General features: G+C 46.6%; 2 protein-coding genes across 3 annotated transcripts in view; one reads left to right on the forward strand and one right to left on the reverse strand.

Annotated features, from left to right (window-relative positions):
- Positions 1–751, forward strand: part of SMAGP (small cell adhesion glycoprotein) — an 86,284-nt gene extending 85,533 nt beyond the window's left edge. For both annotated transcript variants that reach the window (XM_030198279.1, XM_030198280.1), the window contains one exon: positions 345–751. In XM_030198279.1, the coding sequence (XP_030054139.1) occupies positions 345–520 (176 nt within the window). In that variant the 3' untranslated portion in view covers positions 521–751. The remainder of the gene's footprint in view (positions 1–344) is intronic.
- Positions 752–10,552: 9,801 nt separating this feature from the next.
- DAZAP2 (DAZ associated protein 2) overlaps positions 10,553–22,329 on the reverse strand; it is a 30,367-nt gene continuing 18,590 nt past the window's right edge. The window contains 6 exon segments of the mRNA XM_030198281.1: positions 10,553–14,574; positions 14,577–14,615; positions 14,618–14,647; positions 14,650–14,671; positions 14,972–15,211; positions 22,161–22,282. Of these exon segments, the coding sequence (XP_030054141.1) occupies positions 14,546–14,574; positions 14,577–14,615; positions 14,618–14,647; positions 14,650–14,671; positions 14,972–15,211; positions 22,161–22,282 (482 nt within the window). The 3' untranslated portion in view covers positions 10,553–14,545.

Consider the following 22,329-nt stretch of genomic DNA (forward strand, 5'->3'; position numbering starts at 1 on the left):
AGATTGTGGTATATTTGGCTGTTCTGCGCATGCTCAGCTGACCGACTGGCTTTCCCCCATCGAGCTGTTCGTCGCTTTTGTGAGTAGCTGATTTGCATGCAGTTTGCTTTGGGAATTGCTCTGTAATTCCAAATCGATAATTTTTACCGAGGTGGAAATACAGAGCGATTCTTTACTGGGACCTTTATGCATCTGGGTCTCAGGTGTGACCCATATGTAGTGACAGTGACCCCCCCCCCCCCTTTTGCTACCTCTACCTCTATGTGTACCCAGCCCAGACTGCACGAGTGGCAGGCCTAGTTAAGTGTATTGACTTTTAACTTTTTTGTTTTTTCTTTTCTTAGGTGTAATTGCTGTGGTCTTTGTCACATTATTAAGTGTCCTGGTCATCATTATTGTTTACCTCTACAAGCACAAAGGCAGCTACATCACCAATGAGCAGCTTGATGAGGAGGCCAATAAAGCATTGCAGATGGACAGTAACTCTGTGCCAGAGGAGAAGCAGGAATACTATATGTGATTCCCAGACAAGGTGTGTGAAGGAGGCATCCAGCAGTCACAGGGTGTGTTAGGCTGCCCTGATACTCAACAACCTCAGAATTGTTTTCGCTTTCTCATAAGGAAGATGAGATAAATATGCAAATGTTACATGTACAGACTCCAGTTTAAAAAAAAAAACAAAAATTTGTTACAGCGGATCTTTTCCTTTTGGATAAAATGATTGTAAATATACCATATCCATAGGAAACACTGCAATCTTTCTCCTTATCTCTATTAGAAAATGGAGTACTATATATATTTTTGAAGGTCAGTAAAATAGATGCAATCATGCCCACTGGTGAGGTGTGAACCTGAAAAATAGCTGCAGTGGGTAGGGAAAGAGAAATTACCTAGTGTCAGTGTGCTGTTCTGAGGCAGAGCGGAATGCCACTTGCCCTAGTACAATTTGGGAAGTAGTAGGCACAAGCCTCGTGTGTTCTCCTAAAAATGATACTCTTATCTCTAATGCTCTGTAATTGCTGGGATGAAAACACTGCTAGCATGCCATATACTAGCCACTTTCTTCTTTCAGGGCCAAGCACCAGGAGCTGTTTATTAGGGTGGTTTTTTGTTTGTTTGTTTTAAAGTTGTTTATAGAAGGCAGGGCAGTGTAATGCTATATTGTTTCCAAATGCTTTGTGACCTGCTCTGTGTTAGTACACACACAACTCCAAACAAATGAGGCAGGCAAATAGCCTTTTGATAGGGAAGTACTCCACTATGCTCCCTGCTCCCCATGTTTAATAGTGCCAAAGAACCATAGGGTAGAAAGCAGGGGCTGAAGCACAGAAGACATTCGAGACCAGAGGATTAGCCTTAATATGCAAATAATGCTTGTGAGAGATGACTAGTGCTTATATACTTCATGTTCAAGGTTTGCTTTGTACAGCATTTACTTTTTATCAGTACATTCCTTCTTTACCAGACATGTAGTTTTATTAATATAGATAGATGAGGCCAGGATCAGAGCTGTGTGTGTGTGTTTTAGCCTTGAGGAAAGCACCTGAAAGTTCATGGGAGGTGGGGGCCCATAGAAGAACTTAGGGGAGAAGTGACCTCTAAGGGCCAGATGCACAGAGCTTACCTTGCTATTAATGTTTGCTTTAGACTGGTTCTTGCCAATAGTGCTAAGTAGTAGTAGTAGGTAGCTAGGAATGTATAAAAGGGGTTTTCAGTGGCTCTAATGTGTGCCATTACCAGCCACCACGAACCCAATGCAAGTGTATTACAGTGAGCTCATTGGTAATCAAATGTGTATTCCACAGCAGCCCTAATTTAATGAGGAAATTTTACAGCTGCTCTGGATCTCTCAGGGCCAGATGCACTAAACTTAACGAGCAAGTACTAAACCGTGGCATGCACTAAATGCTTCTCCGAGCCATTTTCAGATCACGGTAGCAGCTAACGAAAACGGAATGCAAATGAGCAAATTAGTACCCCAATGTGTATAAATCGTATTGTAATGAGATGCACTACCGTTTTCCGATTGCCTAACTGTGGAAAATCTAACGGGAGGTCTGTACCTCTCGTCGGGGCTGCACAGCCTCTAAAAACTTCTATAAATGTAACAAAAGAAAAACGCCCAAGTGCTCGTCAGGGCTGTCCTTCTAAAAGGCCTAACATGGATGTCCTTCACCGAAACATTAAAAAAAAAGGGTGGCCCTGACGAGCAATTGGACGATTTTCCCCAGATTTTTTTGTGATGGGTGTTCTTCTGCGAGGACGTCCAAATAAAAAAACTATTTGGACGCCCCTTTCGATTATGCCCCCTCCAGGTCTCTCTCAGCCAATCACAGTGTGTTTAGCTGTCACAGGTGTCAGATAAATGCGCTGTGATGGGCGGAGAGACCTGGAGGGGGGCATAATCGAAAGGGATGTCCAAATAGTTTTTTTATTTGGACGTCCTCGCAGAAGAACACCCATCACAAAAAAATCTGGGGGAAAACGTCCAGTTGCTCGTCAGGGCTGTCCTTTTTTTTTTTTTTTTAATGTTTCAGTGAAGGACGTCAATGGTAGGCGTCCTCGCACGTCCCAATATGATGGTATTTTGGTGCAACTCTTACCCCCCAGAGTCGTGCATTCCCGGGGAGGAGGGTCTGCATGGTCAGCCGCTATCCACCCCCTTCTTCCGAGAGTGGAGCGGCAGGGATCACCTGCTACACCGGCGGCTGCAGCTCCGGCCCGCGGCTCTGACAAGTGCTTGTCAGGGATGTCCTTTTTGGACGTCTTTGGCATGCACAGAGCAGCCAGCATAACGCTTGGCTGCTCTTCGCATGCTCGACCGGCCAACTGTTTTCCGAGGAAATAGAGAATGCAAGTGAGCTACAATAAGCAGCTCATTTACATTCCATTTCCTTGATGCATGGCCATTCCCTACCGATTTGCTATGGAATCGGTAAGGGAACGGCTCTTCCGAGGACTTTAATACATCTAGCCCTCAGGAGAGAAGCACAAGCAGGAAGCTACAAAGGCTGCCTGCTTGTGCTTCCTACCTCCTGGCGAGCCCCCCCCCCCCCCCTTAAATTTTATTTTTAAATCCCCCCCCCCCCCCCCGTGAGCCCAGAACCTTTTAAAAACCCAAACTCCTTATATGGTGTTATCCCTGCCCAGTGAATCCCAGAATGCACTGGGCAGGGCCTGGGCACTGCCATTTTGTTTCAGGCAGCCCTGAGGCAGGAGGGGGAAGCTGTTGCTCCTGCCCTCCTGCCTCCACTTTGTTGTAAGGTATAGGGTGGTGGGGGGGGAGTTTGGTCCACTTAACCACCATGGAAAATTTTTTAAAAGGTTCCAGGTTCACTGGCAGAGGGGTTGTGGGCCACTGAACCACCAGAGAAAGTTTAAAAATTGATTTTGGAGGTCAGGGTCCACTGGGGTAACAGTTGCAGTCCAGTGCATGAGAGCTGTCAAATGGATTTGACAGCTCGAACTTGCAAACAATGAGGATCCGTGCTCATTTGCATGCAATTCCCTTTGTGCATCACTAGCTGTGAGCGATTCGCTAAATTTTAGCGAGGCAGCTGTATTTTATAGCTGCCTTTGTGCATCGGGGCCTAATTTAGATGGCTGTGATATAATTACTGAGGGGACTGATGATCAAAGCAAATCAGGCTTGCAACATTTTCTTTAGCCTGGTTTCAGCCCGTATTTAAAAAAAAATAAAAAAAAAAGTTATGGTGTTATCACTGCTTTACGGTGCATAGAAGCAGAGAGTGAAAGTCTCATGCTAATGAACTGGCTTGTATTAAAAATGAGCTTGTTACTCTTAGGATGTACTGGGAGGGGCTGGGCAGGGTACTGCCCTGTTGAAGGGGGCAGGCCTGGAGCGAGGAGGTAGCCCTCCTGTCTCCAACTTTAAGGTATATGCAGGCGGGGGGGGGGGGGGGGGGGGGAATTCCACTGCCCATCAGGGCTTAGTGGAACGGTCTGGTCTGGGTTGATTTATTGTAAAGGGGGGGGGGGGGGAGCACTGGGCCAGTAGTCGACCACCAGGGAGCTTTAAAGCTTGGGTCCAAAAATTGCTGGGATAGGCACACAATAACTGTGTCAGGAACCCTTGGACCCTTTTACCAACCAGTGCTTATAATTTGCATGCTGTTTTGAGCATTGGTCAGTCAGTGTTTTTCCGCATTGTTCTCTATAGCACTGGAGTTTTGTGTATTGCCCCCCCCCCCCCCCCCCCCCCCCCAAGTGCTAAAGAAATATATGCACAGCCAAGGGGGGAGAAGGCTAAAAACTCTGGCACAGTACTAAACAGCACTGGCAAAAAATACCACAACAGCACAGGGACGGAACACCCTAATGTACTACGCTAAGGTTATGCCGATTTAAGTGCGGTTAGCATTGAGCATTAAGAGACTTTTCAGGATTGTGCCTGGGCATACTCAAGAGCTGTACAGAGGGAAGGAGTTAGAAGTGCATCCTGCTAGAGAAAGTTGTGGGGAGGCAGCTTATAGACTAGCCCAGGTTAACTCTACTTCCAGTCAGTACTTTAGTAGGTGCAGGGCACGGGAGGGAGAAGTCTTTGTGACCCTGGTTTCCCCTTTTTACGGCAGCAGGGTATATGGATATGCTACTTTTGGGAGGTTTAAACTTAGTGTAGGTAGCAGACAGCTGGAGGTGTGATTTCCCCCCCCCCCCCCCCCCCCCCAAGGATCTCCCCATTCCTCCCTAATGGTTCAGCCCAACCTTAATACCAGCTCCAAGATGGCATAGGGCTTGCTGCAGGAAGAGCACACTTGTTTGACATACTGCCCCACTGAGCACTGGGAAAGAATACAGCAGGTCCTCTTTGGCATGCATTTGCATGCTCATTGCCCTCAAAGCCTGTAAGATTGTTATTTCACACACACACAGTTCTGGGCATTCCGTGCTAGTCTGGCATTTGCTTTTGAGCATGGGGGCCTGACAAGCAGATGATCAAAAGCCCTGTGCTGTTCCAAACAGTGCTCTAAAACTAGCGCTGGAACAGTGCAGGGTGTTATTGGACCCATGATCAGAGATAATGACATGCAAATTTAAGCATGCAATTCTGTCATGGGGTAGAAGTGTGGGAGGATGTAATCCTCCCACACTTCTTTGACAGGGCAAAAGCCCAGACCTGTCAACACAAGGGGTGGCGGTCCATGGGACCACCAGAACCCCAACTACACCTGCCCCGAGCAAGGCAAAATGGGGGCTGGAGGTCTGGCGGACCTCTGGTCCCCCCCCCCCCCCCCGACACAGGTTCAGGAAGGGCTAGCGATCCAGTGGGTCTCCAGCCCCCTCCCCCAAGGATACATAGGGCTGGGCGTCAAAGGAAGAGGAGGCAGGCCCCCTTTCTCCTCCAACTCAAGATAGGGGGATTGACAGCAGCCAACTGGACCACCAGGGACTTCTTGCTAATGGGAGGGGGGGGGGGGTGTTGGGGGGACCTCCAGCCCCATTGTAGGGGGGGGAATGGGGGGCCAGCTAGCATGCAAATGCATGGTGGACAGGGCTGACCATTCCTCCCAAATGGTCTGCAAACCCTAACGCCAGCCTTGAGCTGGCATAGGGTTTGCTGCGGCCAGTGAGCCATTCTTTGGCGCGCTTGTTGCTGATCATTGGGGATGAATAGGTTTAGCATGCTATTTGTGCTAAGAGCCCTGTTTTGCATGCATTTGAATGCTAATTGTGTTCAAAGCCCACAAGCGTGTTGTTTTACCCACTCAGGGGCTCTGATCATGGGGCGGTAGCAAACACAGGCACTAGTATGACACTAACAGCCTCTAGCATCTGTATTTGCTTCTGATCATTGGGGCATGAGAGCAATGAAGTTTACGTGGAAGGAGAAATTATAAAATAGTAGTAGTAGGTGGCGATTGAGGGTGGTGGCTGCTAAAACGGTGTAAGATGACTTGGTACAAAATCACTACTGCATGAGGAGGTTTAGGGAGTGATACACACACACTGTTGGTTTTTACTCATACTGGCCAAGCATTTAACTTAAAATTTCTTTTCGTCTTCAATTTTTTAAAGTGTATTTTATTCTTTACATGGGTTTTCTTCATCTAGGTTTTAAGTCCTCTACAACTGCATAGGAACCGTACTTATTTTTGAAAGTTATCTTACACAGACACCTGGAGTGTACATAACAGCCAATCCATGCTCTTTCCCTCAAACCATGATTTTTGTAACTGAATGAGAGAGAAGGTATGGGCCCACCTCTCAGTTCTAGCTGGTACCTATAACAGTGGGTATTTAGAAGACACATGACCGCTGGGGGGGGGGGGGGGGGGAACCTGCTAGCCTGACCTCCATGGATGTGAAATAAATGTTATACAGACTTAAAATCTCATGCTTTTCTTAGGTATGCTAGATTGCTAGTTTAAGCAACTCATTTATTGGTAAGCGTATGCACTATGTGTGTTCTTGACATGGCACAGAAGTATATGCTCTTTGTACAAGTGTGTGTGTATGTAATGCACACTAGTAATAGCTGTTTGAAACAACACATAGGACAGTGAAAACTAGTTAAAAAAAAAACCTGCTGCCGAGCACCAGCTGGGGTTGCTAGTAATAATTTTACTTTATTAAGTTTTGTATAGAAAAAGTAAGCATCTCCTTTTAGTTAGAAGTAATGAATGCTATTCCATCTCAAAAGATTAAATTTTAAAATTTCCTAAACCAGAAAAACAGCTGCTACTTGTAGCAAAAGGAAAAATTGTGTTTTACCTGCTAATTTTCTTTGCTGTAGCCACAGCCACTAATCCAGACTTGAGGGTTGTGACTACCAGAAGATGGCACTAGAAGCATTAAACTGAGCTCTCGCATAGAGGATGATTCCCTCCTTAGGTAGTGTTCTTCATACCAAAAGAGAAGCGGAACAAGGAAGTCAATACAGGCCTTCCCCACAGCTAGGAAAAATGAACCTGAGAATGAGCAAAGGTCTATGAAGCCAGAAAGCTATAAACACTTAGAGAAGATAGAAACTGAACAGAAAGGGATGGGACCTGCTGTAATTAAATGAAAAATTGTCAGGTAAGACATTTTTCCTCCCTTTATTTATTGATTTAGATTTTGCTCATACTTTTTTCAGTAGTAGCTCAAGGTGAGTTACATTCAGGTACACTGGATATTTCTTCTTGGCAACATCAGAATAATTCAGAGCCTTGGGGGATGTATCAAAAACAAGGGTTAGGATAGCAAAAGGTAACCGGAGAAGTAAAATATACAAAGGATACCACCAAGCCATCGGTCACTGGGCAATGTAAAAACTCGCAACTTAACCCAACGGAAGCTAACCTTTGCCCACAGGGATGGGAACCAAAAGCTGTTAAATAAAAGTAGCACCATGTACTTATGAAAGACATGCATCCACCTGGAAAAAGGGGGTAGGGCCCCCTCTCTAGCACACAGGCATGTCAGACTACACCACAGCAGCATAGCACCCATAATGGACTAGTATACAGAAACTGAGCAAGGAAGTGAAGCTCATGGTCAACCATGGAGGTAACCTGGATTGGCCACTGTCGGTGACAGGATGCTGGGCTAGATGGACCTTTGATCTTTCCCAGTATGGCACTACTTATGTACCCCAACATAGGAGAATCCACAGGGCACTGGCAAATGTAGAGTGTCTATATCTAGAGACAGAGGTGCACTCTCAATCCAGCGATAGCACTGCATGCTATAGCAGAGACAGAAGTGCATTCCTCCTCCAGTGAAAGAGTTGTGCGCCACATACAGACACAGAGGTGAGTTTCTCATCCACCGAAGAACTGTGCTCGAAAGGTGAGCTCTACCTTTAAAGAATGAGGTAAGCTCAACAGGCAAAGAGAGCTATACCATGATAGAGGAAAGAGAGACAATAGTGCCCTACAGCCAGGAATGGAGCAGGACCTTATATCCCAACCCAAGGTCACTGGCCATACAGAGCTATACGCCATAATACAGAACTGGAGCAGCATCCCACTTCCAAAGATGGAACCAGAGGTGTGCTCTATGTTCAGAGTCAGGGAAATGACCAAGAGCCACTGATGGAGCCATGCTTGCCCTTAAGAGAAGGGGCTATGTTCCACATCCAGAGGGGGAACTGTGATGGCTACCAGCAAAGATCAGAAAATACAGTGTCACTTAACTGCCAACATGGTAGGTTGACGCCTGGGCTTGTTGGCCAAAGCATGGGACTGGAAAGCTGGTGCTGACACACCAATTCACCACCTTAGCCCAGGGCCACCAAGGAGCCCAAGAGCCATCCACCCAAAGTGGAGACAAAGGCACTGAAGTTACACCCAAAGATTCTCAGGAAACAAGCAGACCAAAGACAGGGAAGTGAACACCCTGCCCAATGGTAGGGCCACAACCAGAAGAGAACAGACCTCCAGGAAGGGCAACAGATGCTCCAGCACTGAAGGTTAAGAGCGGTTGACCCCTATAACAGAGGCATAGAAGCGGTGGTGACAAAAAGGCCATAGGCCCAAGTGAAGAAAAACACTGCTGCAGAGAGGTAGTGCAGACTAGAAGACAGTATGTCCGAGCAGGGCAAAGTTGGCTGTAACTAGCTAACCAAGCCACCAGAGCAGCACCTAGCTGAAGCAAACTACAAGAGCTTTTAAAAAAAAAAAAAAAATCAGCCAGAAGGCAGCCACTAATGCTGCAGGTGCCCCCCCCCCCCCCCACCCCCCAAAAAGACACAAGGAAGGTCTATGCAGGGAGTGCTGAAACGCAGACATGGCCAGAACTTAGTAGTACCCCCTTATCTCACAGATCTTCCAAGCAGCTGGACTGAAAGGGAACAGGACTTGATATACCACCTTGTTAACTACATAAGTGGTTTACATAGTATATACAGGGGAAATGGAGGGTTAAACAACTTGCCCAGACTCAAGGAGCTGCAGTGGGAAGGCACCAATGTACCATCAGGACCCCAAACTGCTGACACAAAAGGTAAGCACCACCAATCACTGGTCCTAAGAGAAATGAAAGAAGGCTGGAACAAAACATGAGCCACTGCAACCGGCTCTCCGGCCCACACAGAATAACCACATGCAGCCATCAGAGTCCCGGAACAACAAGGAGCATCAGAAATAGAGGTAAGGTGGTGACTGCCATTCGGTGCGGCCATTATTGTTTTTCATTTTTTGTTGAAAGTTGTAGCAATTGACAAAAAAATAAAGGTTGCTCTGAAGCTACCAAGCTTCACAGCTAGTAAGCTAAGCAGACACTTATCACTTGTAAAATCAGGAGAGGGTAATAGCTGAACATTTGCCCTAGCACCCCCACTGAAGGACAAGGGAGGCCTGGCAAAAAAAAAAGCTGCCACCAGGACCTGGCATCATGGTGCCCGCATTCAGCCAGGGAGCCTCCATCCGTGAAGAGCAAGAGGAGGCTCACCACTCCCAGCACCAACAGTGATAGGGATGGAATAACCCCAAAAGTCCAGACCCAGATCTAGAGGTAGGAAATAAAATAAAAAAAAATAGCCACAGCCAGCAGACAAGCATGCCCAAAAGCACCCACAGCAATTGCTGCAGGGATCGGGAAGCACTAGGCACTATGTTCCCCAAGTACCATTCCAGAAAGCCACTGGGTAGAGAAAATAAGAGGCAGTACTCACACTCTCAGTATGCAACCACAGCAGCACAATGGTACCATATATGGCTGAATGAAGTACTGCCAACATGCAGGGCAACACCTCACTCCCACAAAGCCACAACAGTATAAGTGCTCCCCTCCATTTTGTTTTGTTAGCTGTGAGGAAGGAATCATGTGCTGGGGGAGGAACCTAGCACCACCAGCTGTACCACTAGAATAGACAGAGCAAGCCTAGATACCTCTGACTCACCTGAACTTTGAAACCCAGAAATGGAGTAAAACAGTAGATGAGACCAGGAGCTTGCGAGAGACCATCCACCTGCCTGCTGGAAATAGAGAATACTGGCTCTCCAAGGAGCACTCCGCCCAAAGCTCTCTCTCCACCTACTTGTAGACAGTCACAACCCCCAAAGTCTGATTCCTCTGCTGTTGATGACAAGGAAGTGGATGCTAAAGCAACAGTGGCATTGACTTTCTGCTTTTCACCACTTGTGATGTTGTTTGGTACAGAGGCAATGACATCACATACCCAAAGTTTATGTGAATAGAACAGCTACATGCAGAGATTTAGATATTTCCATAGAGGAAGCATTAGTTCCCATTAAGGGAACTGTTTGAACACAGGAGCCAAGGCCTTATCAGAAACAAGCATAGCTATGGCAACAGGATGACTGGCAGGGGATAAGCTATCAGCATGTCCGATACCAAACTGGCTTGTCCACTGCAACTGAATATACCTACACAGGACGGTAGGTCAGTTTTTACATTAGATGGCATGTAATCACTTCCTTCTTGCCAGCAGCCCTGTGACAGGGGACACCTGCAAATTGAAGAACCTTAAAATACAATAAAGAGTAATCTTTCTTCATTTTAAAAAGTTTTATTTTCTTACAGCAGCTAATTATTCGTTTTAGAGAATATTGCATTACACAGTTTGAGTTTTGGGAGTTTTTTTTTAAACAGTAACTTGTTGAAAATGAATGTAGGCCACTTCAAACACATGATTGGCTTCAGGTATCTCTCTCCATACTGCACTTTAGACGAGGCTTTGGTAGCACACACCCAAAAAAAAAAAAACACAGCAAATTTGCCTCATCTTCCATCAGTGTGTGCCCCCCCCCCCCCCCCCCCTTATTCCAGGCAACCACTTTTTCTATTTAAAAGACCAAAATGCAGCCCACAGAGCAGGCAGCAGCTCTGGAATACAAGCATGGGGGTCTGGTTGCCAATCTTAGCTCCTTAATAGCTAAAAAGCATACTCACTACAAATTCATACAGCAGTGGTAAAGTGTCAGATTGTAACTTGTGTTTAGTCTTTAATTTGCTATACTACTGCACCCTTACAGAATAGGGATATTAGCACTGCAGACCCTGTAAAGGACAGTACAAGGTTGATATGTTTCTCAAAAAGTTAGTCTATTTGGTTTTATCACCTAAATACAAAAACTTTAAGCTGGTGCTTGGCTTGTTATGCAGATTAAGCTAAATCAGATCTGTATAATTTAACAAAAAAAAAAAAAGTTACACAATTGTCACCACCATCAGTATAGGACCCAATTCTAGCTGAGCTTTTCTTTCTATGTTGTACTTCAGCAGGGTCAGTAGTGATCAATATGAACTTTACCCCCATCACTCCTGCTTAAAAGGTCAGGTGTGTAACTATGGGTATGGGGAGAGGGCATCAGCTAGCCAGCACAAAAGCATGCAGCTGAAAAGATGACAAACTACTATAAGCCACTAGACCTATGCCATTGTTCCCAGTCAGGGGCAAGAGTAGGGTGAACATGAACCTGTCTACTTATAACTCCAAGGTAGTTGGCCAGGCTGAGACGTATCTGCAGCTGTACTGGCTGTTACTATTAAACATATAGAACTGCAAAACAGGCCACTTTCTGAGAACAACTCACAGCATTATGGTTAGGGGAGGGGAGTAAAGAGAAGGAGTGCAGCAGCCAGACTGCTCCAAACATCTCTCCTCACTCCAGCAGCAGGAGAGCAGTGTTTGGATTGAGCCAAAAAGCAAGCAGTCCTACTCATTAGTGAAACTAGGACACAGTACAAGTACCATGGTCTGCATACAGTTATACAGACGTAGGGGGCATCTGCTACCTCCCCCCCCCCCCCCCACCCCATGCATTAAAGACAGATTGAGGTGGTCAGGCTGCTGTTGTGTTCTTTACAAGAACCTGCCTTTCCAAACCAAAGGTTGCCTTACCAAAAAAAACTAACATGTTTAGTAACCCCTTCCTGAGCACCAGGCCATAGAGCTCAGTAGTTTTTAGTAACACTTGCCTGAGCCCAGCACAGAGCTCTTAGCAGTAGAGGTGGTATCTCCAAAACTGGAGCTTGTGCCTACAGGTCAGACTAACTCAACAAGGGCTATAGAGCACGTAACATGTCACTGTATAGACAACAACATGTCCCAGAATATATAGATTAAGTAGTGCCATGCTACTGCAAGCATTTGGAAATATAACAGTAACTTTATCATCACAGACTGAAGTAACTTCACTTGGTGTATGGCAACATGAGGCTTCAGGTACAGTTTGCTAGCAAGTTGAGTTCTTCTGCACATGACTCTTCCTCCTGCTAGAGAGACCAGGGAAACTATGGCTATACAGTCAGGCTAGGAATCAAAAATCTTTGAGAATCAGGATAGACTGTGGGTACAGGGAATTCACTAAAGTTGATCTATTTTTTTGTTGTTGTTGGAAGGGGGGGGGGGCCAATTGTAATTAGTCTGTGGGAGAATAGACTAAAATCATATTTAAACAAGGGAACAACTCAATGGGAGATGTGCACTTGTAGAAAGTGATAAAGGGTCAATGCCCTTAACAGCAGCAAATCCTTAACCTTGCCACAATTAATGTATTTTCAGCACTTAGACTTACGTGGAAGTTGTAAGGCAAAGTGCTTTGAAAATGAGCCCCATAATATGGTAAACAAAAATACGCAGGAGAGGTGAAGTTATGGTTTATGCAGTAGGTGGGTTGATGGATCTAAATGCAACTTCATTTTAGTCAAGTCTTCAAAATAGTCTTTATTCTACATTTTTTAATATAAAACCCCACATGTTCAGTGCAGCACCCTGTATAAGACATACAATGCTGAGCTTCCATAACAGTCTGTTGTACAGTCAAACATACAGCACACTGAAATTTAGATAATTGGAATTAAATCAAAGTTAGATGAATAAAAAATAAAATAAAAAGTCCCTGAACTATTCTTCCTAAAAAATGGAGGAAGGTCAGATTATATTTTGTGTTGCACCCCTCATGAAAAAGTAGTTAATGCTGTCACCTCTCTGAACTGTACTGCTGCCTCCAGTGCCTATGACTGAGCACAGCCCCAGTGCGTTGTCCTGCCTTGTAAGATCACACTGGAGTATTGCTTGAGAGGCTTGCAGCAGAGCAGCCCAATGCAAATTAGAGTACCAATTTTAAAAGCCAGTTACAGCTCTACAATTTATAAATATGCAAAAAGCTGTACATCCTGTAGCTTAAAACATGTACCCTCCATGGATCATACAATGTTTACAAAAGGCAAATAGCACATAAGGAAAAAAAAATAGATTAGTGCATGTGCAAGTTTGAGATTCCTTAAGCTGTTTGATGCAACTCATCCAAACCCTAGAAGCAGCCAGGCTAAGAGATGCGATGACTGCATACAGATCTAACTGGTCTTGTGACCCAAGATGTCAAAACGCCATGGGTTACGTGCAATCTGATTGCAAAAATGCAGCTCATTAAAGCTGCTTCAGGGGTTCCACACAAGTAGTCATGCCACTTAAAAGCTAAAAAAAAAAAGTGGCTGTGGTTGTGTACTTATGAAATATTGCACAGCTAAAAATCAAGATTTTTTTTTACACAAGTCACTAAAAAAAAAATCACAAGGAAGCATTTATAAAACTGTACACCAGGTCAACTGGAAACTGGCAGAACTATGCCTTAGCAGTCACTTTATGCTATAAGCATCAATACTCCTTACAGCTTCTGCTGCAAGCAATCTGGTGGCTTAAAATCTCCACTTAAAATACTACAGCTTCACATAAAATTGTGTTAAGCACTGAGGAACATTTAAACACAAATGGTGTTTTATAGTCCTAAAGCAAGCAAGCAAGCATGTGGATTGGCCTACTTTGAAAAGGCTGAGAAAAATTCTGGACATTTAAGACTAGGATTAGTAAGAAATTCTTCCAGTAATAGTCTTGTTTATAAAGTCCTGTGATTGAGGGATCCGAGTCATTACAGTTTAGAGTAAGTAATTTTTTTTGTATACATATTCTAACAGAATTCCAAATAATCCACTTTGGGGGGGGGGGGGGGGGGGGGGGGGGAAATTACATGTACATCCTCCAACCAGCACCAGTGAATCTATGGAAGATTATACATATACTAGCATCTTTTAAAAATTAAGTTACTTACATTGCAGAGAGCAAGACTGATTCTAGTGGATGAGGGAGAGGGAATGAGAAACGTCATTCTTATGGCTAGAAATTCTTTAAACTGAAGCCAGAAGCCAATTTTTTTTTTTTTTTTTGGGGGGGGGGGGGGGGGAAGAGGAGGGGAGACTAGGCAAAGGAGTGCTGAAGTCTACCAGGAGCCGAGGGGTGTTGGGAAAGGAGGGAGTTTAGCTATTTCACTTTTTTCATCCACAAAACTGAGGCATGCCTACTAGTACATTAAGTTTATATTAAAAAAGTGCCTGAAGGCTTTGAGCACCTTAGAAGATACCCATCAACAAGTGCCTAAACTGCAGTTTTATCTGATTTTTTTTATATATAACTAAGCAGTAAATAGTAAGAAGTGCTGAAGTGTGATGTCTTCACACAGAAGAGAGCCTCTGTGGTCTGTTCCCCTCCCTTCCGCCCCCCCCCCCCCCCCCCCCGAAAAAAAAAAATCTTCCTCCCTTTGTTCCACCTAAACGCAAAAACCCAGCAAGTTTGGCTTTTTCACCAAATGGTGTAACCTCCGTCTGAGCACCCATGAAGTAGTTGCCCTTCCGCTGTGTTACCAAGACATGGCCCCCTGCATGGCTGCTAGCTGAGCTGCGTTGGAGGACAACCAGGAGGTGGTGGCTGCAAAACAAACAAAACACAAAAAATGAATTTTCATTGTTAAAACAGGCAAGAGCCTCTCCTGTGACTAGACCACCCCCATCTTAGCCCCAAGAAGAGTCACTTATATGCAGTTTCATCATTCAGCTAACGATTACAGAGATTATACTAGACCATGAACATGCATGTTTGTTGAACAGATATGCTGTGAATCTATAGTGCTGCAATTTTCAATTAGTACCGCAGTACACAGGCTACCTAGTGTTATTGGCTTCTACATTAAGAAAGATGAACTCCCCCGGCACCCTTGTCCATACTTACAGGAACACTGCTGCTGGCTCCTGCCCCAAACCTTGCACCAGCATCAAAAGCACCATCAACCACAACTGTTGTCCCTGGAGGATAGACGGCTCCTATGGGATAATAAGCCATAGGCACAGAGGATGCCATTGGGCCTACAGGCACAGACTGAGCCATGGGCAGGTACAAGGAAGCACCAGGATAAGCTGCAGGAAGATGAGGTACACTGGCAGGTGGGTGCACATAGCCTTGACGATACAGCTACAGGGATTAGAAGAAATAGAAGAGCACACATTGGTCAGTCTTCTAGACCGTCCTTCAATAGCTGAAGACCGCTCATGCTGAAAAATAATTGGCTTGCCCATCTATATAGTATGTCCCATCATGTTTGAGCTTCTGCAAGTATATGGCGGTGGCAAAAGGCAGTTCTTTACAGAGGGGGGGGGGAAAAAAAAAAAAAAAAAAAAAAAAAAGATACTTACCTGTAGCAGGTATTCTCAGAGGACAGCAGGCATCATTCTCACAAGTGGGTAGAAGCCAATCTGCATCATCCGGTCCAGCATTTATGTAAAAATAAAGAGTAGAGCTTTGTGAAGCGCGAGCCACGCTCCACCTAATATGTGCCTTCCTGCCCATCACGTGAATGTAGTTTCCTCAGTTCAATATTAAAGAAAGAAAAAGTAAAAATAACCAAGGAGACAACTCCAAGGGGAGGTGGGCGGGATTGAGAGAATATAAAGCCTGTTCTTGGAGAATACCTGCTACATCTTCGCTTTCTCCAAGAACAAGCAGGCTTCTATATTCTCACGTGGGGAATACCGCAAGGACAAAAACACAGATTAACCTGAAACTATATACAACTGAGTATGACAGGACCCTCTAAGGCCAGCCCAGCAGAAATGATGCTTTTCGCCAATGGCGACCCCCATCCTGTTAGGATCAAAAGAAACAAAGCTGGACAGACTGTGGGGCCTTGTCCGCTCCATGTAGTAGGCCAATGCTCTCTTGCAATCCAAGATGTGCAAACTGCTTTCGCCAGGATGGGCATGAGGTCAAAAGGGAAAATTAGGTTCTTACCTTGATAAATTTTTTTTCCTTTAGTCACAGCAGATGAATTCATTAACTGATGGATTGTATCCACCTACCAGCAAATGGAGAGAGAACACAAAGCACATGGTGTTCCAGGACACCCAACCCCCTCTGCCTTCAGTATATGAAGTTTCCAAAGCAGAGTGAACAAAGGCAAAACAAAATTTCTCACAGAGAACGCCCCTGAACCGGGGCAAAAACCAAACAAAGGAGGGACGTTATCAACCTCCCGCAAAAAAACAGCATGTAGAAACTGATTAAGCACTCCCTAAGTAGTCGGCAAGATAGACTTTGGCGTACACCACACCTCAAAAGTGCGCCAGATCCGAGCCTGCAAGAGCGTGGCAATCACCTTATTAGAATAGCCCTTGTCCCTCAATTGCGCCCTCTCAAGAGCCAGGCCATAAGACCAAAGCGGCAAGGATCTTCCATAGTCACCAGACCCTGAACTAAAGTTCGGAACCCGAGGCAAAGGAAGAGGCGCGTCCACCAGCATCTGCCGAAGATCCGTGTACCACGGACACCTTGGCCAATTCAGGGTGATGAGAAATCACCAATCCTCGGTGCAGACGAATCCGAAGTAGAACTTGCCCTATTAAGGGCCAAGGAGGGAACATACAGGAGGCCCAAGGGCCAAGGTTGAGCCAGAGCATCCAACCCTGCCAAGCGAGGATCTCTCCTTCTGCTGAAAAAGCAAGGACTTTGGCGTTTACACTTGACTCCATGAGATCCAAGCCGGGAGTCCCCCCTTTGGCACAAATCTGAAGAAAAACTTCTGCCAGTTCCCATTCCGCTGGGTCGATTTGATGTCTGCTGAGGAAAATCGGCTTCCATGTTGCTCTGACCAGCTAGTGAGCCACGGACAGCAGCTTTAGGTGGCACTCGGCCCAGTCGCAGATCTGAGAAACCTCCACAGCCAAGGCCCTGCAACAAGTGCCGCCCTGGCGACTGATGTAGGTCACTGCTGTCGTGTTGTCCGACAGAACTCTGACAGGAAGACCCTTCAGCATCATGTGGAAGGCCAGAAGAGACTGGAATATCGCTCAGTTCCAAACGATTGATAGGACCATTCCGCTTCCATGGTGGACCACAGACCGAGCATAGCGTCCCCAGCAATGAGCTCCCCAGCCCGAAAGGCTGGCATCCGTTATCACCAGACACCAAAAAGGAAGAGCCAGTGGCATCCCCTGCCACAGCCTGCTGTCAGAAAGCCACCAATCCATACTGCGCTGGGCCGCAGGAAGCCACCGTAGTCTGCGTTATTCCTGGGAAATCGGAGACCATTGCTGAAGCAGAGCAAGCTGCAGCGGTCTCATGTGAGCTCTCGCCCAGGGAACCACCACTACGGTGGCCGTCATCGATCCCAGGAGCTGAACAAAGTCCCAAGCTCGATGGCAAGGCATCTGCAGGAGCAGGCAGACCTGATTCTGAAGCTTGAGCTGCCTGCTGTCAGGAAAAAAAAAACAAACCCCGAAGCTGTGTCAAACCGGACCCCCAAATACTGGAGAGCCGGGGGGGGAGGGGGGGGGGTCAGGTGACTTTTGGCCATATTGACTACCCAGCCCAGAATCTGAAGAACTGTAACTCTGGCTGTGGCAAGACGACTCGTCTGCTGAATCTGCTCTGATGAGCCAGTTGTCGAGATAAGGGTGAACTCTGATACCGTCTCGCCTGAGAAAGGCAGCCGCTACCACCATGACCTTGGAAAAAGTCCAAGGGGCAAGGCGCAAAACTGGAAAGGTTGGCTCAATACCGCAAACCGGAGAAACCGCTGATGTGGCGGCCAGATGGGAATATGCAAGTACGCTTCCTTGAGGTCCAGAGACTCAAGAAACTCTCCTGGCTGTACTGCCACAATGACAGAGTGCAGGGTTTCCATGCGGAAGTGTCGTACTCCTAAGGCCTCATTGACTCTGCGTAAGTTGAGGATAAGTCTGGGACGGCAAATTCTAGCCAGTAACCTTCTCTGATCAGGTCTAGGACCCACTGATTCAAAGTAATCTTGGTCCACTCCTAGAGGGAGAGACGATCCTCTACTGCAGGAACCGACGAGTGGACCGGCACCCCATCATTGTGGAGAACACCCCTGAACGTTGCCCGGACGACGACGCGCGTTTGCCCGAACAAAAGGAGTTCCTCTGCTGGAAACTGGTACCTTGACCAAACCCCACAGAGCGCCCCGGGCGATACCTGTGAGCTTCGTGAAAACGTGGCCTGGAAGAGGAGGGAAAAGGACTTTAGGAAGAAGGCCTCTGCCTATCCTCAGGCAACCGTTTGGACTTAGTCCCCTAGGTCCTTAATCTTCTCCAACTCCTACCCAAATAAAAGAAGGCCCCGAAAGGGTAACCTCACCAGCCTTTTAGAGGCTATGTCAGCCGCCCAATGCCGGAGCCAAAGAAAGCGGCAGGCAGCAACCACCACAGACATCTGCTTAGCCGAAGCTGACCAGATCATAAAGGGCATCAGCCAAAAAAGACAGGGCAGACTCCATACATGGGCTGACCTCAGCAAGGGAACCTGCTCCCATCAGCGGGCTGCTCAACCATCTGCTGCAACCAGGAAAGGCAGGCCCGGGCTGCATAGGAACTGCAAATAGCCACCCGTAAGCAAAGGCCCCAGATAAAGGACTGCTTCAGCATGGATTCCAGCCACCGGTCCTGCATATCTTTCAAAGCGACCCCTCCCTCCACCAGGAGAGTAGTCTTTTTAGTCACAGCCATGACTAAAGCATCCTCTTAGGCATCCCAAAAATAGTCAACTGACCTTCCCTCAGGGGGTAAAGGTGACATAGCCGTGGCCACCTTCAAGGGACCCTCAAGGTCAGACCATTGAACTGAAATAAGCTCTTGGGCTTTTCCCATGCATGCTTTCATCCGAGAAGGCTTCTTAGTGCTAGCCATCCTAAGATTAATAGAAGAGGCAGAGCCCTCGTCAGGATCTTCAATACAATGGGCCTGTAAGGCATCAGAAATGAGAGCTAGCAGCTCGTCGCGGTGGAAAATCCAAACCACTTTAGGGTCATCCAACTCATGTGGCAAGCAGCCACCCTCGTCTGGATCATCAGTCCATGAGGGCCTGCCAGACCCCTCAGACTCCCCGAAACTAGACCACAGGGGAGAAGAGTGAAAGAGTCCCCTCAGACAGGGTATTCACTCGTCGACGCTTAGCGTCAGCCAAAACCTTGGGGTAAGAAATAAAGTCTCCAGCAGACGCTGGGCTATCAAGAACCGGAGGCAATCCAAACCAACAGGAATTGTCAGGAGCCTCAGGCAGTGTTCTTTTTAACATAAAAGACTTATGCATCAGCAGCACAAATTCAGGGGAGAAAAAAAAAGCTCACCCCGTACATCCATCCCCACATTGGGGGGAAGCGGAGGCAAAAGCTCCTCTAGAAACTTCAAAACGAGGCGTCCCCCTGCACTCAGACCCCTCCGCAACCGCGAGGGTCAAGTCACGTGGCGCCTCCAAGATGGCGGCCGCTGCCAACTCCGGCGGGCGGGAAGAATCACCGCTCACCATGCTTGTGCCAGCATTAGCATCTAGGCAGCATGTGCTGCAAAGCCCCGCTGCTGATCTGCATTTCCCACAGTGGAAGCAGTGCTTAACCCCTTCAGCAGCCATCAAATACAGAAAACAAAATGGCGCCAAAACTTACCCCGCATAAAGCGCTGTCAGCGGGAACCTCCCCAGAGGAACTGGGCACCATTCTCACCTCAGGAGACCGAGTCAAACGAGCTGCAGTCAAGCTGCACCAAACCAGGAGCTCTGGAGAAAGCCTCAGAAATTGCCACACTAAGACTTTTTTTTTTTTTTACTGTGAGGAAAGTTAGAGGCAGGCAGCCACAGAGGAACTCTGGGAGGAGGGGAAATGGGGTAAGGCATGGCCAAGGAAAACCAAGTATGCCTTTAAAGTGGGCACCAGCAGTCACAACACCCCCTGCTCTACTGGCATAGCTCAGGAGCCACCCTAGGCAGAAATCCAGGAGCTGAGAAGAGACATCCACACCTGCTAGGAGATAGAGTTATACTGAAGGCAGGACTTAGAGCATCTTGGCCCTGGGCTCATCCTCCACCTCCAAAGGAAATAAAATGGCCTCAGCCATTTCCTTACCAACAGATGGGAAAGAAAGCCTTTCAGGTGGTGGGGAGGGCTCAGAGGAAATCCCATAAGATTCATCTGAGGAAGAGTATATGGGATCTTCCTCCAAGTCCCATAAGTGCTGCTCAGTGTTGGGACAGGATCTCCCTCAGCTTGCCTTGAAGCTGAGGGGCCATGTCCAAGAGCGGTGTTGAGAAACTGGCTCCTGCCTCAACTCCAGCGAAGCTTCCTCCACCAATGTTGAGGGGGTACCAGTGACTTTGGAGGCCACACTGAGCCACAGCGGAAGGTATGGCAGATGCAAGCACTCCCCAATTCCGATGCACATCACTACATAAGGTCATCCAGCAGCTCAGGGAGCAAGGCCCGGATGTGCTCAAGGGCCAACACTGGGAAAAGCTGGAGTGCCGGGTTGATATGGGAACAGAATTTTGGCTGCTTTGAGACAGGTTGCAGTATGGAGGGAGAGAAGATGCTTCTCAGGTGCCAAATCCTTTGATACCCTAGCGCTCCTGGCACCATGTATCAGGGTGACCGACGACAATTCACCCAGGCTCCTTGGTGCCGATGACAAATGTCAAAATCCTCACATTGCCTCAGGGTCGGGTCTGCACAGCAAGAGGCCTCAAGAAAGGTGGAGACCCACGCAACACCTCACTGCTCCTAGTGTGTAAAGGTCTTGAAGCAGCCATGCTTACCAAGGCTCCCGGTGTGATAATAGATGCCTCCGACCTCAATGCAGATGTTGAGGAACTGGACTTGGCTCCACAAATCTTCTCTTGTTGAGCCTCGGAAACCTAGGTCCTCTTCATGCAAAGAGAACACAGGTCTATGGTCTGGCCCATGACACTGTAGACACCAAGAATGGGTGTCCTTTCCCAAGAGTCTGATTGCACTGAGTACAGCGCTTGCAGCCACTGGAAGTCTTTATGGACATGGCCAGGAAAACCTCAGCCAAATTAAATGACTCAATGGTGCCTGAAAAGGGGCAAAGGAATGAAAAAAAAGGGAAGAACCTGACCGGAGTCATGGCCTAAAAACATCCCGTGATGTCCAAAAAAAATAGGAAAAGAAAAAATAAAGCTGAAAGGCACTAAAAGCTCTATGAACTGTGCGAGTGAGGAGAGGACCAAAAAGGCAGTTTCTCATGCGGGGGGGGGGGAGAGAGACCTGAGGAGACCATGTTCACATGACAGGCAGAAAGGCACTCGCACATGCGTATTGGAGCACAGACTGCACTTTAGTATGGCATAAATGCCAGACCAGGCAATGCGGATTGGCGTCTACCCACTTGTGACTAGAAGCCTGTCCTTAGAAAACAAGGAACACAGCCCCCCCCCCCCCCCCAACCAAATTTTCCCCACATCAGCCAAAATGGACAGACTTCCTTCTGCCATTGCAGAGTAGTATAAACTCATAACAGCAAAAGAAGATGGCCTTTTTCCCCTTTTTCTTCTAAGAGTTGCTATGAGAAATATGCACAGCAAGACAAAAAAAAAAAAAAAATGAAGTGCTAGTGCTCAATTCAGGTAACCTAAAACAGATTACATTAGTCTAAACATTCAAAGAAGCTGTGATTGTATCATATTGGAAAAAAAGCCCTCAAAAACAATTCTTATTGTATTCCTTTGGTTTGAGGGCTTTTCTCCAACATGATACAATAATAATAAAATAAAAAATAAAAAAAAAAACAGCTTCTTTTGAATGTTTTAGACTACTGCAATCTGTTGAGATTATTAAATATGCACAGCAACCTGAAATAATTCAACACAAGGCCAAGTACTATGATTTGCCACATGAATTTTTGAACAGAATGCATTGCTTAAAATCAAGTTAAGCCTCCCTATGCACTGTACTGCAGCAAAATACTACTTAGTCCACACAACTAGAGTCACCAACATCTACATCTCAAAGTGCAGCTGATGCTTAAGGCACCTTATCAAAATATTAGTATTTCAAGTTAAGAAAATCAGGCTGAATTACATGATTCTGTTAAGTGTATCCCATCCACACATACTTTACCTCAGAATAAGCAGGAGGAGCATCAGTATAAGGTGGAGCTGGAGGCATATGCATAGTTGGCGGGTAAACAGATGGGGTGTTCTGTGGTTGGACTGGATAGGTAGGCTGTGAAGGATACTGACCTTAAGTCAGTCAAAAAGAGAAAAGGAAAAAAAAAAAAAAAAAAAGT

This window comes from Microcaecilia unicolor, chromosome 3, assembly GCF_901765095.1.
Source record: "Microcaecilia unicolor chromosome 3, aMicUni1.1, whole genome shotgun sequence".
Lineage (NCBI taxonomy): Eukaryota > Metazoa > Chordata > Amphibia > Gymnophiona > Siphonopidae > Microcaecilia > Microcaecilia unicolor.